Here is a 13,703-nt window from a genome sequence, read left to right on the forward strand (position 1 = left end):
CCCACCATCCCTCACGAACCAGCAGCAACGTCGTCAACCAAACAGTCCGTCAACCACCCTATCCCCCAGCCAGCGAGCTCCAGCTCCACCAAAATAGCCATCGCTGCTGCGCCATCACCTTCCTCACGTCCAAACGACTACCCTCTTTACGTCATCACCTTCCTCACGTTCAAACGACTACCCCCTTTACGTCATCACCTTCCTCGTCGTCCACCCAGACCACCCTCATCATCGCCATAGACTCCCTCCGTTCGTCTCCATATCCGTCAACCAGACGAGCTCAACCTCACTATCGAGCAACTAGATCGCCCCCGTCATCCTTCTTCCAGTCGACAACCAATTAACCAGCCCCACGATCACCGGAGCCCCGTCGAGCAGCAGCTGTTGCTGCTGCTGTTGCTTCACGTTCTTCTCCTTCGAACACCATAACACCAACCCCCAGGTCTCTAACAAATCAGCCCAGTTGCCGCTGTTTCTTCACTATCGTCGCGCAGTCCGTATGAGGTCATCGTTTGGGTTGTGCTCGTGGCTTCCGGTCTGAGATCTTTGAGCTTGACATCGAGGTTCCGTCGTTGGAGAGGTTTCTGATAGTTGTCGGTCTAGTTTGGTTGTTGTTCTTGCTTCAAACAGGTGCATACACATTTCTAAACTTGTGATATTTGCTTAAATGGAATGAAAATGATATGGATTTCCTATGAACTGTTTGTGTGTCGTCTTTGTTGAATTGCTTTTGATTTTACCATGGATATTATTACCTATTAGAATTGTTGTTCCATATTTGTTTAACCTCGGATGACTTCATTGTTATTTTGTTTATTTCATTTTTTTTTGTTTGAATTTTGTCTTATAAGATATGTTCCACAAAATGGGTACATGAAAGAAATAAGTTGCTGGATTTAGATTATGGCTTAACTATTAGTCTTCATGATTTAATTGTTAGTCTAATTCTATAATGCTTGCTTTACAATAGCATAAAGTTTATATAAAAGAATAACCAACACCTAGTATACTTAAAGGCGTGCATTTAATTTATTATCGTGATTACGGGTACGGTTCCCGTGACGTAGTTGTGATGCTTAATTTCTAAATTTGTGGGTGCATTTCATGTGACTCGGCTTCAATTTCGAACAAGGTTAAATAAAGCGTGTCGTGAAGCACATGTGCTATGGTTTGAGATGTTTTAAATAACCTTGAATTTTTCCGAAATGTTAAAAGCTATTAAAATAATAACACTTTTTTTTGCTTTAACTTTTGTTTTAACTTTTGCTTTAGCTTTTGCTTTTGCTTTAACTTTTGTTTTCCCTTTAAGCTTTAACTTTTGCTTTTGGCTTTAGCTTTAGTTTAAACATATGTACAGCATGTGCCTATTGTTATTTGAAGTATTTTTAAGTTTGTTGTCAGACGAGTCTCGCCAAAAAAAGGTGCACAAACTGCGGGGCTCTCATAAATGTATATATTAAAAATACTTAGAATACGGGATGAGCCGTTTAGCGAACTTTACGGTTTTCCCCAAAGATAATAACGAGTTAGACTCTTTAGGCGCGATTTTAATTAAATTACGTTCTTAAATTCGGGTGCGCATTTATGTGACCCAAATCCAAATCTCAACGGAGTCGGAATGTATTAACAACCACAGGTGCATTGATTGCGACGTGGTTCGAGATGCATTTTCACGAAGTTGCAATTCTATTAAAAATAATAATAAAAGCGGTTTAAACTTAATAAAAGCACACAAGTTATAACATGTATTAAAATCAGATATTTAGTCATTATAACAATTTAAGCGACCGTGCTAGAATCACGGGATTCGGGGGTGCCTAACACCTTCCCTCAAGTCAACAGAATTCCTTACTTAGAATTTTTGGTTCGCAGACTTCATTTGGAAAGTCGAATATTTTCCTCGAATTGGGATTCAAGATAAACCGGTGACTTGGGACACCAAAAGCCAAACCTTTTCCAAGTGGCGACTCTGAATTAAATAAATAATCTCATTTCGAATATTGTCACTTAAATTGGAAAAACTCCCTCACGCATTTATCCTTCGGGGTAGGCGCGCAAAAAGGAGGTGTGACAATGAAGAACTGCTGCCAGGTAAGGGGTGCTGCACCAACAGGCCTACTCCTCTCAAAAGCCTCCCACCAAGTGAAGGCAACTCCAGAAAACTGATAAGTAGTGAAAGCGACCCTGCTGGTTTCCAGAATACCCGTTGTATGAAGCATCCTCTAACACTTATCCAAGAAGCCCTGGGCATCCTCGCCCTCTGCACCACTGAAGGTCGGAGGCTAAAGTCTATCAAACCTCTCCAACCTACGTTGCTCGTCCTCTGGCATGGCAGGTACTACACAGTCCTGAGCAGCTGCAACCGGCTGGGCTGGATGTACCCCCAGCATCTGAAGTCCCTGCAGAACCTACTCAGGTGTGCGAGCGGCGGGAGTCTGATTGCCTCCCCCGGCCTGAGAAGTAACTGCGGTTGTAGTGACTGAAGCCACCTGAGCTAGGCAGGTACAAACTAATAGAATCTGAGCCAAGGCCTCCTAAAGACCCGGAATCACAACGGGCACAGCTGGTGCCTGAGCTGGTGCTGTTGGAGTGTCCATAGCTGGGACCTGATCCTGAACTGGAGCGGCTGGTGGATCTGCAAGTGTTGCCCTAGCTACTGTGCGACCCACACCTATGCCCCTACCGCGACGACGACCGCATCCTCAGCTTCTAGTGGCCACAGCTAGTGGTACTGGTGGTCGTCCATCCTGGCCGGTAGCGCGTGTCCTCACCATCTGTGAGAAAATAGAACAACAAAAGTTTAGTACTCGGATCAACAAAGTCGCATGACAAGAATTTCAAGAATATGAAGTTTTTCCTAAAGGTTCTGCAGCCTCTCGAGGATAAATACAGACATCTCCGTACCGATCTGCGAGACTCTACTAAACCTGCTCATGACTCGTGAGACCTATGTAACCTAGGCTCTGATATCAACTTGTCACGACCCTAACCCGGACCCGGTCGTGACGACGCCTCTCCTGAAGACAAGGCCAGCCGACACTTCCCATTTCAATTTTTAAGTAACTAAATAATAAGATTCAAGTCTAATGCATGATAAAATCTCCCACGGTTTAAGCAATCAACAGTACAAATATGCGGAAGAACAACCCAACACAGCCCGATACCGGGGTGTCACTAGTCATGAGCATCTACAAGTTCTAATACAAGTCTGCGAAGTCTATGAACTATTACAAATAGTCTAATAAAGATATAGAAATGATAAGGGTGAGAAACACGGGATTGCAGACGCCAAGCAGCTATCTCGTGGACTCCGAAATGCGGGAGCTCTCAATTCGCACTAGCAGGATCAGCAACGCCTGAATATGCACACAGGGTGCAGAGAGTAAAGTGAGTAGAATCTGCACACAGGGTGCAGAGAGTAAAGTGAGTACTTCAACTCAGTGAGTAATAATCATAAATAAAGACTGAAAGGTGGAAATCACGTAAGGCACATTGCATGCTATAATGAAGCTGTAAACCATTAAAACAGTGAATCAGTAAAGATACGAATAATCATATAAGTTTAGTTAAACTTCAGGAAATACCTTTTCAACAATTAAACAGATAAATGACAGACAAGTAAGGCAGATAAGCACATAAAGGTTTTGCCCCTCGGGCACAATGTCAATAATACCAGCCCTTCGGGTTATCTCTCACATCACAATGGGCACTCGCGCTCACTGGGGGTGTACAGACTCCTGGATGGGCCCCTTATGGCCTAAGCGCAATATCAAGCCATCTCGTGGCGTCATCACTAGGCTCTCGGCCTCATATCAACAAGACACCTTGTGGCATGCATATCTCAGGCCCTCGGCCTCATAATCAATATCAAATGTTTCCTCACAACATAGGCCATCGGCCTTACTCAGTCAAAATCCTCACAAGCCACTCGGGCAATAGTAAAACATGATTCTCAACCCAAAATATCATTTAAACGATCATTTAAGTGTTAAAACAAAGTGGACATGGCTGAGTATGAAAATAGTAAAATATAACATGACTGAGTTCAAGTATAAAGTTAAAACAGTGAGGAAATATCAATAAAAGTCTCCAAAGGGTTCAAATAGTTGGCACGAAGCCCAAATATGGCATTCAACCCAAATAATGATGATAGCAAATAGATTTCAGTCAAATACGCAGTAAAATAGTCATTCGGGACGGACTAAGTCATAATCCCCTCGAATCCGGGGTTTCATACCCTCAGATCATCATTTACAATCATTACTCACCTCAAATCGGACAAATCTCTAGCCTGTGACGCCTTTACCCCTCGAATCGGCCTTCACTCGCATCGAATCTGTCCAAAATCAGAATCACGGTGTCAAAATATGCTACGGGAACGAAACCCAAGCAAAAATAATCAATATACGACACAAACCCCGTAATTACCAAAACACGACCCCCGGCCCACGTCTCGGAATTTGATAATTTTTACATCAATAGATTCCTTATCTCCCCACGAGTTCATACATATCAAAAGTACCAAAATCCGACCACAAATGGTCCTTCAAATCCTCAATCAAAGGTCTAAGTTTTCAAGCCCTAGTTTTCTCCACACTTTGATCATTAAATTCCATAAATTACAAGCCTAATCCGTGAAATAATACCATAGGAACGAGTTTTAGGTCCAAAATCCTTACCTCAATGAAGTTCCTTTGAAATCCCTCTTCAAAATCGTCCAAAGAGCTCTAAAGCCGACTCAAAATGGTGAAATAGCTCAAAAATCGCGAATGACACAATTTATACCTTTTGGCCCAAGCATTTTTTGCATCTGCAGCCAATTTATCGCTTCTGGGGTACCGCATTTGCAGTCAAACAACCGCTTCTGCAGTTTTTCACTTAACTTCCCATTTATCGCATTTGCGGTCCCATATCCGCATCTGCGACATCGCAAGTGCAGTCCTCCTAACCGCTTCTGCGGTTTCCTACCTACTTCCTAGCTTCCGCTTTTGCGACCATTTTCCCGCATATGCGGCGTCGCACCTGTGGTCCCCAATCCGCAGGTGCAGAAATACCAGAAGCAGAAAAATCTGCAACTTCATAAAATCTCAAACTCCTCCGTCAACCATCCGAAATCACCCCGAGGCTCCCGGGACCCCCAACCAAAACACAAACATAACCCATAACCTTATTCAAACTTGTACCAATCTTCAAAATACCTAAAACAACATCAAATCAACGAAAACACATCGGATTCAAGTCTAAGTTTCCAAAAATCTTCTGAATTCCGCTTTCGATCAAAAATCCAACCAAACCACGTCCGAATGACCTGAAATTTTGCACACACATCCCAAATGACACAATGAAACTACTTCAACTCTCAAAATTCCATTCTGACCCTATATCAAAATCTTGCTTACCAACCGGAAATCGCCAAAATCTCAACTTCGCCAATTCAAGCCTAAATCTACTCCGAACTTCCAAAACTCATTCCGATCATGCTCCTAAGTCCCAAATCACCTCCTGAAGCTATCCGAACCATCGGAACTCACATCCGAGCCCTCTAAAACATAAGTCAATATCTGGTTGACTTTTCCAACTTAAGCTTCCTCAAAAGAGACTAAGTGTCTCAAATCTTTCCTAACCCGAGCCAACCAATCCGATCATGCATAAAACTAATAGACAAAGCAGTAAGAAGCAGAAATGGGGGAAACTGAGCGGTAACTCATGAGACGACTGGTCGGGCCGTCACAAAAGGTAAAACTAATTTTTTATATTGACTTGATCAACTTCAAAATCCAATAGTATATGAAGTGTTGACTTGTTGTTCCTGTAATGGTCTTCCATATTACTTCTACAAGTATGATATAAAAAATTATTATATCCATTTTTAAATATATAAATACATAATAGACATACCGGGGAAGAAACTCACTTCTGTTCATGTCTAGCGAGAAGACCATCACGAACCCATTTCTCGTATTCCTGAATGATCAATGTAGGATGTGGCCCCGTTATTGAATCATCCTCAAAGGGGCGTCTTTTTTCAAATATGGGGGTCAACTTTACTGAGGTACCTGTTTTTTATTGAATTCATGAATAGAGACTAAACATTATAAATACCATGGGGAAATAGATCATAAGTTTATAAAACACTAACCTGCGGAGTCGAAGTTAGACTCATAAGGCGAAGAATACCATCTACTTGGTCACTGATTCCTATGAGATGGTAATGGGGTTGATTCAACATTTTTTGCACTATTGTGTATCACAATTCTAGTTTCTAGAATTTGACTTGGAAGAAACTTGTCGTCCAGCTCAAATTGCGATACATAGTAATCTGTAGATACACCCTCTTGGCCTATAGGCGGTAAGTTGCACATCACCTCCAGGGAAGTATTCCCCTCTACTCTTGACTCCATACAAAGAGCATTAACCACTGTATTCTGGTAGACGTATACATCAATGTTAGTGTATTATAAATGACCTATATACATATAGTAACTGACTGTATGAATACATCTAAATACATATTTGATCTTGAATTTATATTTTCTTGAGGCTGTATTTAAGTGGAGAATTTAAATACATCAGACTACATGTTAAGAATATATCTAAATACATATAAATACAGTTGTTATTTGAGACAGTATTTATATGCATCTAACTGTTGTGTAATAACATTACTATATAGAGGAAGCTTAAATATATACAAGTATCATATTTTAATATATATGAATACATCTAGATACAACATGCGAAGATCACAATAATTATGTATAAATAAAGTCAGGAAAATACAAATGCATATAGGATTAAGATAATTAAAAATACTGAAATATTCTGTATATACTTGTATTTCATAATGTTACAAATTATTTTATATATGATTAATCCGAATAAGAGCAAACAGGAGATATAAACATATACTAATGAGGTTAAAAAATGTTAAACCCAAACATTATCGTCGACAGCTGTATCAGTCTGTCTGTGACCTTTTGGAATATCTTGAAAGTTGGAATCATATGACATTTCAATACCATCATCACGTCTCCCTGTGGTTTCCTTTCTCTGGTGTAAACTTTTTTTTTGCTGATTGTTTTGAAGATGGTCAGAAAGCATCTTAAAGTTATCATTGATCAATGATCTCAGAGACTTGAACTTGCCCACAACCTTAGCAAGACAGAAATAATTAGAAAAGTGCGCCAAAAATATACGAATGTTACGCACTAAACTATAATGTTTAATATGTGGATAAAAAAATCACCTATTCTTTGAATGAATTTAGGTCTTTCCTCAAAGAAGATACTTCATTATTTTTGGAATCTGCCGGCTGATTGCGATGTTCAACATTTTGTGCAATTTCAGATACACCAATAGGAGGAATCTTGGATTGAGTCTCTGTATTTGAGGGATAAATAATCTGTTCTTTGCGCTTTTTATGGGGCGGTGATAAAGATGGACCAATACTTGCAGCATGTTTCTTCTTACACTAAAGATCAGATGTAGGAGAAAAGTCATCTGAATCCTCTGCCGACTTGTCTGAATGAGTAGGAGTAGGATTGTTCTCAACAACAATGCCTACTGGAGGAATCTAAATAACGGCAAGCTCTACATCGGTTGGATGGATGTCCTTGTAAACAATCTGAAAAATGAAATACAATCAAAGTCTTACTACAATAGATATATGTAAATCTGGAATCTAAATGTAATTTGTATTCAAATGAAGGCAACAGTAATGATTAGTAAATTATATGGAACTATATGCAGCAGTAATAATGAAGGCAGTAGCAACTGTATTCAACTGTATACAGATGTATGCAACAGTAATGATTAGTGAATTATAAACTAGCCAGGATACAAATTGTAAATTACCATGTTTCCCTTGTCATTGAACATGTCGTTCATCAGATAAGCAAAGTTTGGCTGATTTCCGGTGGATCTCCAATTGAGTATTCTGGGGACCACGTTATCAACTCGGAGTGCAATTTTGGGATCAACATTTGAACAGCACTCATAAAACCACACTTGCATAGCTAGAGGCATCCCAGCTATCCTGTAGTACTTCTTCTGAGCATCCATATTCTTGCTAATAGATTTTGTCAGACTTTCAAATGCTTTTATACCCCATGGATATTCAGAATAGCGCTCACTCTCGACCAAGTCAAAATATAGCCTTGGGATGGTTGTGCTGTTCTTCTCGGATAAAAAAATAAATGTGTGTATTAAATACAACTCAGCTATCTTTAAGGCATCCCCATCGTTGTTGTGACCCCAATTCTTGTCAACAAAGCATTTCAACAAATCTTTCTTTTTTACAAGATTGGCACCTCCAAAGTAAGTCTCAATAATTCGGTTAGGAAATTTTTATTGAACCGAAAATCAATAGGGTTACCAACACATTTGAGGTCAGTCACAAGCGCAAACTCCCTTATTGAGAAAGATAATGAAGTACCATTGACGTGTATTGAAAATACATCGCCAGGACTTCCTTCTAACTGGAGAGCCATGAAGTATCTAAAGAGTTGATGTTGGACTTCACAACGCTTCATTTGAAGGAAATTTCCAAAACAAGTATTACCCAGTTGTTTGTACTGCTCTGGAGTAAGATTTTCTTTTAGCTCGGAGACTATGTCTGTGTTAGTATATACACTGATATGCGGTGCAAATATAGGCTATTTTTTTCACAAACAGCTTAATTCCCTGCATTTAACAAGAATAAATACATATAAATACAACTGAATACAACACATATTTCATAGTACAACTAATATGAATACATATGAATACAACTAAATACAAACTTCAAAAATAAACTAGAGTAAGATATCAGTGATAGAAATATATGTACACATATAATGCATACGCATACAACAAATAAAGACATTGCAATTAGAATAAAACAGTGATGGGAACTTTGAAAATCCTTATAAATACAACTATATGCAATATGAAAAGGTCATTCTATTAAGGTAAAAAAAAATAGTGAAAGAACTATTTGAATACATCTAAATAAATCTAAAATGCATTATGCAACATACAATTCAGTAAAAGTCAATTTGCATACATCAGAATACATATACATATTTGTATCATTGATTTCTGTAAATACCAAAATACCTTGAATAGTCTTTTTGAATAAAACTAAATACATGTACATGTATTTATATACATAAAAAACAGAGAAGTCAACAGGTTTATACATATAAACACAGATGAATACATCAACAATACAAATGAATACATCAGAAATTACCTTTTCTTCCAGTGTATCCGAGCTTTTACTTGCTTCAACCTCCTTCCCCTTGATAGATGACGATTCAGAAATATATTTTTTCCTCTTTTCTGCAATGGGGAGTCTTGTTTCTTTCAGTGATTTCTCAACTTGGGTTTCTTTGAACTTGTCATGGCGAGATTTTGTTCTCTTCTCCAATGCCATATTTTTGGCTAAACCTGCATCCAATTCCCCTTGAGTGATTTGCAAGGAGAAAGTGGGCCCATCAAAAGTCAGAATTTTAGTAGGTATACCTCTAGTAATCAACTTGTGGGGTGTTGAATCAGACATTGTGAGGATACGCTTGGATACTGTTGATTAGAGAAAACTTGGTGAGTAGAGACGTTGAGAATAAACAAAAATAGTGAAAATCAAAAAATTTAAATACTTACCACACTAATTATAGAAACAAATGACAACAATAGAGAGAAAATTAAGGTTTATGCCGAGATTGGAGAAGAAGGAAGTGGTGTGGGTGAGAGGTTTCTCTGGTTTTGGGTGAGTTTACAGGGAATGGGAAAGAGAATAGAGTGTATCAAAATAAGAGAGAGAAAGAACGTGTATTGAGAATTTTTAATAAAATACGGTAATTATGAGAGAGAAATATGAAAAGGGAGAGAGAAAAATAAAAAATAACGTGTTTAGCGGCGTAAGTGTAGGAGATAACCAAAATTAGAAATTTTACTATAAACCATAAAAGGTATCTATAAAATATAATTTATTTAAATGATATTTATTTAATATAAATAAGGTGTTAACTTTTGTTATAGGAGGTAAAAATTCCTATAATTATTTAGCTGTCTGTGTTGCTAGGTATCTGAAATTTTTTCTTAAATATTGCCTACTTATGCTTTTCCCTCTCCATTGGTTAGTTGCCGGCCTAGACCGAGTATAGTCCAGGCCCATTAATTCTCGGCCCAAATTGGCCCAAAATTCGGAGGATGGACGACTATATATATGCCAGCTCACGAATTTAGTGCTCATTTGCTGAACTCACACAGAAACGCATATTTCATTCTCCTTTCAAATAGAGCAGACAAGTCGAGGAGGATTCAACGATATGGGATCACTTTCAAATACTACAAGCTTATCGACTTCATGTATTTTCTCATTTTCTCGAACTCACTCTTTTACAATATATGTGTAACAAGGATCAGCAATTTGTTTTGCTTAAATATAGCAATTCGTATAGTTTTATAAATTTGATGTGATAAGTCTGAAGAATGATAACTGACTTTTTTGTTACGATGAATTTTAGTTTTTTTCTCTCTGTTTGTTTGAATTTTGTATGAAATACGTCTGTAATTTACGTAGTTCTGAATTTCGGGATTTGATTTAACGTACTTGAAGTAGAATTCTGTGTACTAACTCTATTTTCAAGTAATTTTCTTGTCAATTTTATTAGAATAATCTAAAATACATCTCAAAACGTGAATGTTATACTTCCAGTTATAAAAGTTCAAAAACTGGCATATTATTCTACGTATCTAATAAATTTGATTAATATTTTGGTTCGAAAAGTGGTGGATCAGCTTTAATTTTTAAATCTGGAATGATTTGTAAGGTTATATTCACTTTGTACATGACGCATTTTGAACTTGTGATATGCAAACTGGAGGCTTGATAAATATCGCGAACTACTGTGTTTTAGGCATTATTTGATGCATGTATAATTATTAACTGCCATAAGTTGCATTTTAGAAGTTTTTGTCTTAGTATATGTTAGGATGTTGTTGTATTGAACACTAACATCAATGTTTGGTGCTTAATTGTTTAGAGGAAAAATATTTTAACAGTTATAAACAAATTGCTTGAATATCTTCATTTGCTTATTCTTATCTTTGAATGATTAAGATCTATACTTCTCATGTCCTGAAGAAAACTTTTATTTGCTTTCTTGCTCGTTCCATGTAAAACAATATTTATACTTCAACTATCTATGATGTTAAGGAGAATATGTATTTCACAAATAAGTTCTTACAAGGTTTTTGCAGTTCTTATCCCCAGGGAACAATATTTGCAGATTTTTTTGATAAATGATATTTCCAGATGTTTCAATTGTTCTAGATTGTTGTTTTAACTGTAAGGATCAATGACACTGCAATTCGAAAGTAAATGTCTTACATTACCATCGACCATCAACTCTTGCAAGTTGCAATGGCGTTTGTGTGATGAGTAGCACATGGATGGATTTGAAAGTAAATGTCTTACATTACCATCGACCATCAACTCTTGCAGGTTGCAATGGCGTTTGTGTGATGAGTAGCACATGGAGGGATGCACAGAACCTGTCCTTTCTCAATTTCATCTCTCGCTTTCTTAATGAAAGTTCTTTCCGTTTAAATATTCTTCCAATTGCACCAGTAACTACTCTTTTCAGCTGTGGTGGTCTTCTTATAAATTCTTTTTTTCAGCTGTGGTGGTCTTCGTATAAATTCTTTCTTTTGCAAATGGCAGTAATAACATTTCCTATTCACAGGATTTTATCTTTATCTTTGGCGGTTTGTCAGTTGCTTTCATGTTTGTGACCAATTGGGATGTCATCGACAAGGAATCTGTCTTTAAAAAGTAAATGTGCTCTGTATCTCTCAAAATCCAATTTTGTACTTTATAAAAAATTGATAAGTTTGTGACTTGATGTAGAGCTGAGAAAGTGAAGGAGCAGTTTGCAAGCTTCTATGTGGTTATCACCCTCCCTTCAAAGGAACAGAATGATTCTTTCATACGCTTCTATTTCAAGTCAGTCAAATTTAACTTCGCCTTCTATCTGTAATCTCTATATCAAGGTGTTGCTTAATTTGAAGAACTTGGATAATCTCTTGATTTTTTTGAAGGTATGGAGGGCCAACATTTGTTCCTGTGCGAGACTTTGAGATGGGCTTTGAAAAAATTGTGAAGATAGCACATTCTCGTGGGGGTAAGATGTCAATTCTCCCAAGCTGAACAAAAGAAACTTAATTGTATATTTACTGCCATAAGTATCTGTTGCAGTGTGCAAACGACAGGATGTATTGGCAAAATTAAAAGCTGAGGTAAAGGGTTGATAGTTTTCCAGTCTTCTGACTGATAGCCAGGTGTTTTCTTGTGAACGTGAGACATTTTGCCTTGCTGTTAGAAGGAAAAATCAGTACAGGCAATGGAGATTTACCAACAAGTGGTTACATCAATCCCTGGAGTTGACAGCCATGATGCAAATGTGGTATTTTATTTAATGCTTTTCCCATTTATGTTCCATCTGATGTCTTGTACCATGATAAACCTTATTATAGCGAATCCTTTTCTCGATTACCTGTAAGTTTGTGCAGAATCATAGTATCACCTTTTCTCTCAATCTATGATTCATATGTTGAACCATATTAATTTGGCAATTTCAGAGTTTTCTTCCATATGTTTGTGGACTGTAAGGTCAGTTTTTAGGTCGACAATATCAAATATATGCCATTTTAGTTATTTGTCATTTATTTTGTATGAAAAGCCTGAGCCAAATCGAGGATTGTATCTATACCATCCAGGCGTGAAACATGCAACCGGTATTACTTGACTAATGAGTTTGAGTTATGACAACCTTTGAAATAAACCACAATTGGGTCAAATAAATAAAGTATTTAGTTTTTGAAATACCTTTTATCCTGTCCGTCTTACAAATTCTGATGCAAAAGCCTGAAGTAATTGATGTTGCTGCATTTTCACAATGATGCTGATACATGAATGAACACATCCCACTAATGATCCTTCTTGTCACTTCTATATTGCATATGTATTCTATGACATACCAAAATTATGGCACCTTTTCTTGTTTATAATATGTGCTTTAAAGAATGATAGTGTCGCATTATCAATTACACACATTTATCTGTCCAGATAGTTGTAGTCACTCTTTTCTCTTCTTTTGTCTGTTTCAGCTTTATCAAACTATTGGTTCAATTGAAGCAATAGCTAAGTCATCAAAGGAATACATTCTGGAAACTACTGATCTCTCACCCACGACAGCTGAGACAATCACAAGGTTTTTCAGGGATCCAAAGTTTTATCTTGGTCCCAAAATTGGCTGAGTTATGTTTTTAATTCTAGAGAATTCAGAGTCATGCACCCTGCAGAAGTGACTTTAGATATCTCAAGAACAACAGGTGGAAGTCGAAAGAATAGAAATCAGAAGGCTCTTCAAAACTTTCTTCTCTTACTTACGGAAATATGATCGTATATTTGTGTTAGGTTGCTCCAAGTTTACTGAAGTCCTTTAAAGAAAATCAGAATTGCAGCTGTATGTTGATGTTTGGTTTCTTCTGTGTTTCTTGTCTGATTTTCTGCTCCTTCCGTCCTTCGTATGGCTAAATCCCACGAAGAACCTGGTTTTAGTGACAGGTTTCAAGCATTTATGATTAAGTTTCCCATGATACTGAAGGATAATCTGCAAAGGAAAAGTGCTGAACTTTTGTCCTTTTCTTTTAAA

At 37.5% G+C, this 13,703-nt stretch overlaps 1 protein-coding gene across 1 annotated transcript; it reads left to right on the forward strand.

The window, feature by feature from the left end:
• Window positions 1–10,248: 10,248 nt before the first annotated feature.
• Window positions 10,249–13,523, forward strand: LOC107792491 (protein PARTING DANCERS homolog). The gene is made up of 8 exons (XM_016614710.2): window positions 10,249–10,353; window positions 11,492–11,616; window positions 11,733–11,821; window positions 11,897–11,992; window positions 12,088–12,170; window positions 12,245–12,285; window positions 12,369–12,452; window positions 13,156–13,523. Exons 1-8 carry the CDS (start codon window positions 10,314–10,316, stop codon window positions 13,303–13,305), a joined length of 708 nt encoding a protein of 235 aa, XP_016470196.2. The 5' UTR covers window positions 10,249–10,313; the 3' UTR covers window positions 13,306–13,523.
• The last annotated feature ends 180 nt before the right edge of the window (window positions 13,524–13,703 follow it).

The sequence above is a fragment of the Nicotiana tabacum genome, chromosome 8 (assembly GCF_000715075.1).
Source record: "Nicotiana tabacum cultivar K326 chromosome 8, ASM71507v2, whole genome shotgun sequence".
NCBI lineage: Eukaryota > Viridiplantae > Streptophyta > Magnoliopsida > Solanales > Solanaceae > Nicotiana > Nicotiana tabacum.

Excerpts from the sequence above, each read along its gene's own strand:
- LOC107792491 (XM_016614710.2), top strand. The coding sequence starts at position 10,314 with ATGGGATCACTTTCAAATACTACAAGCTTATCGACTTCAT. Across the intron at positions 11,993-12,087 it reads TTCATACGCTTCTATTTCAA|GTATGGAGGGCCAACATTTG; the intron begins GTCAGTCAAATT and ends ATTTTTTTGAAG. Across the intron at positions 12,286-12,368 it reads TGGCAAAATTAAAAGCTGAG|AAGGAAAAATCAGTACAGGC; the intron begins GTAAAGGGTTGA and ends CCTTGCTGTTAG.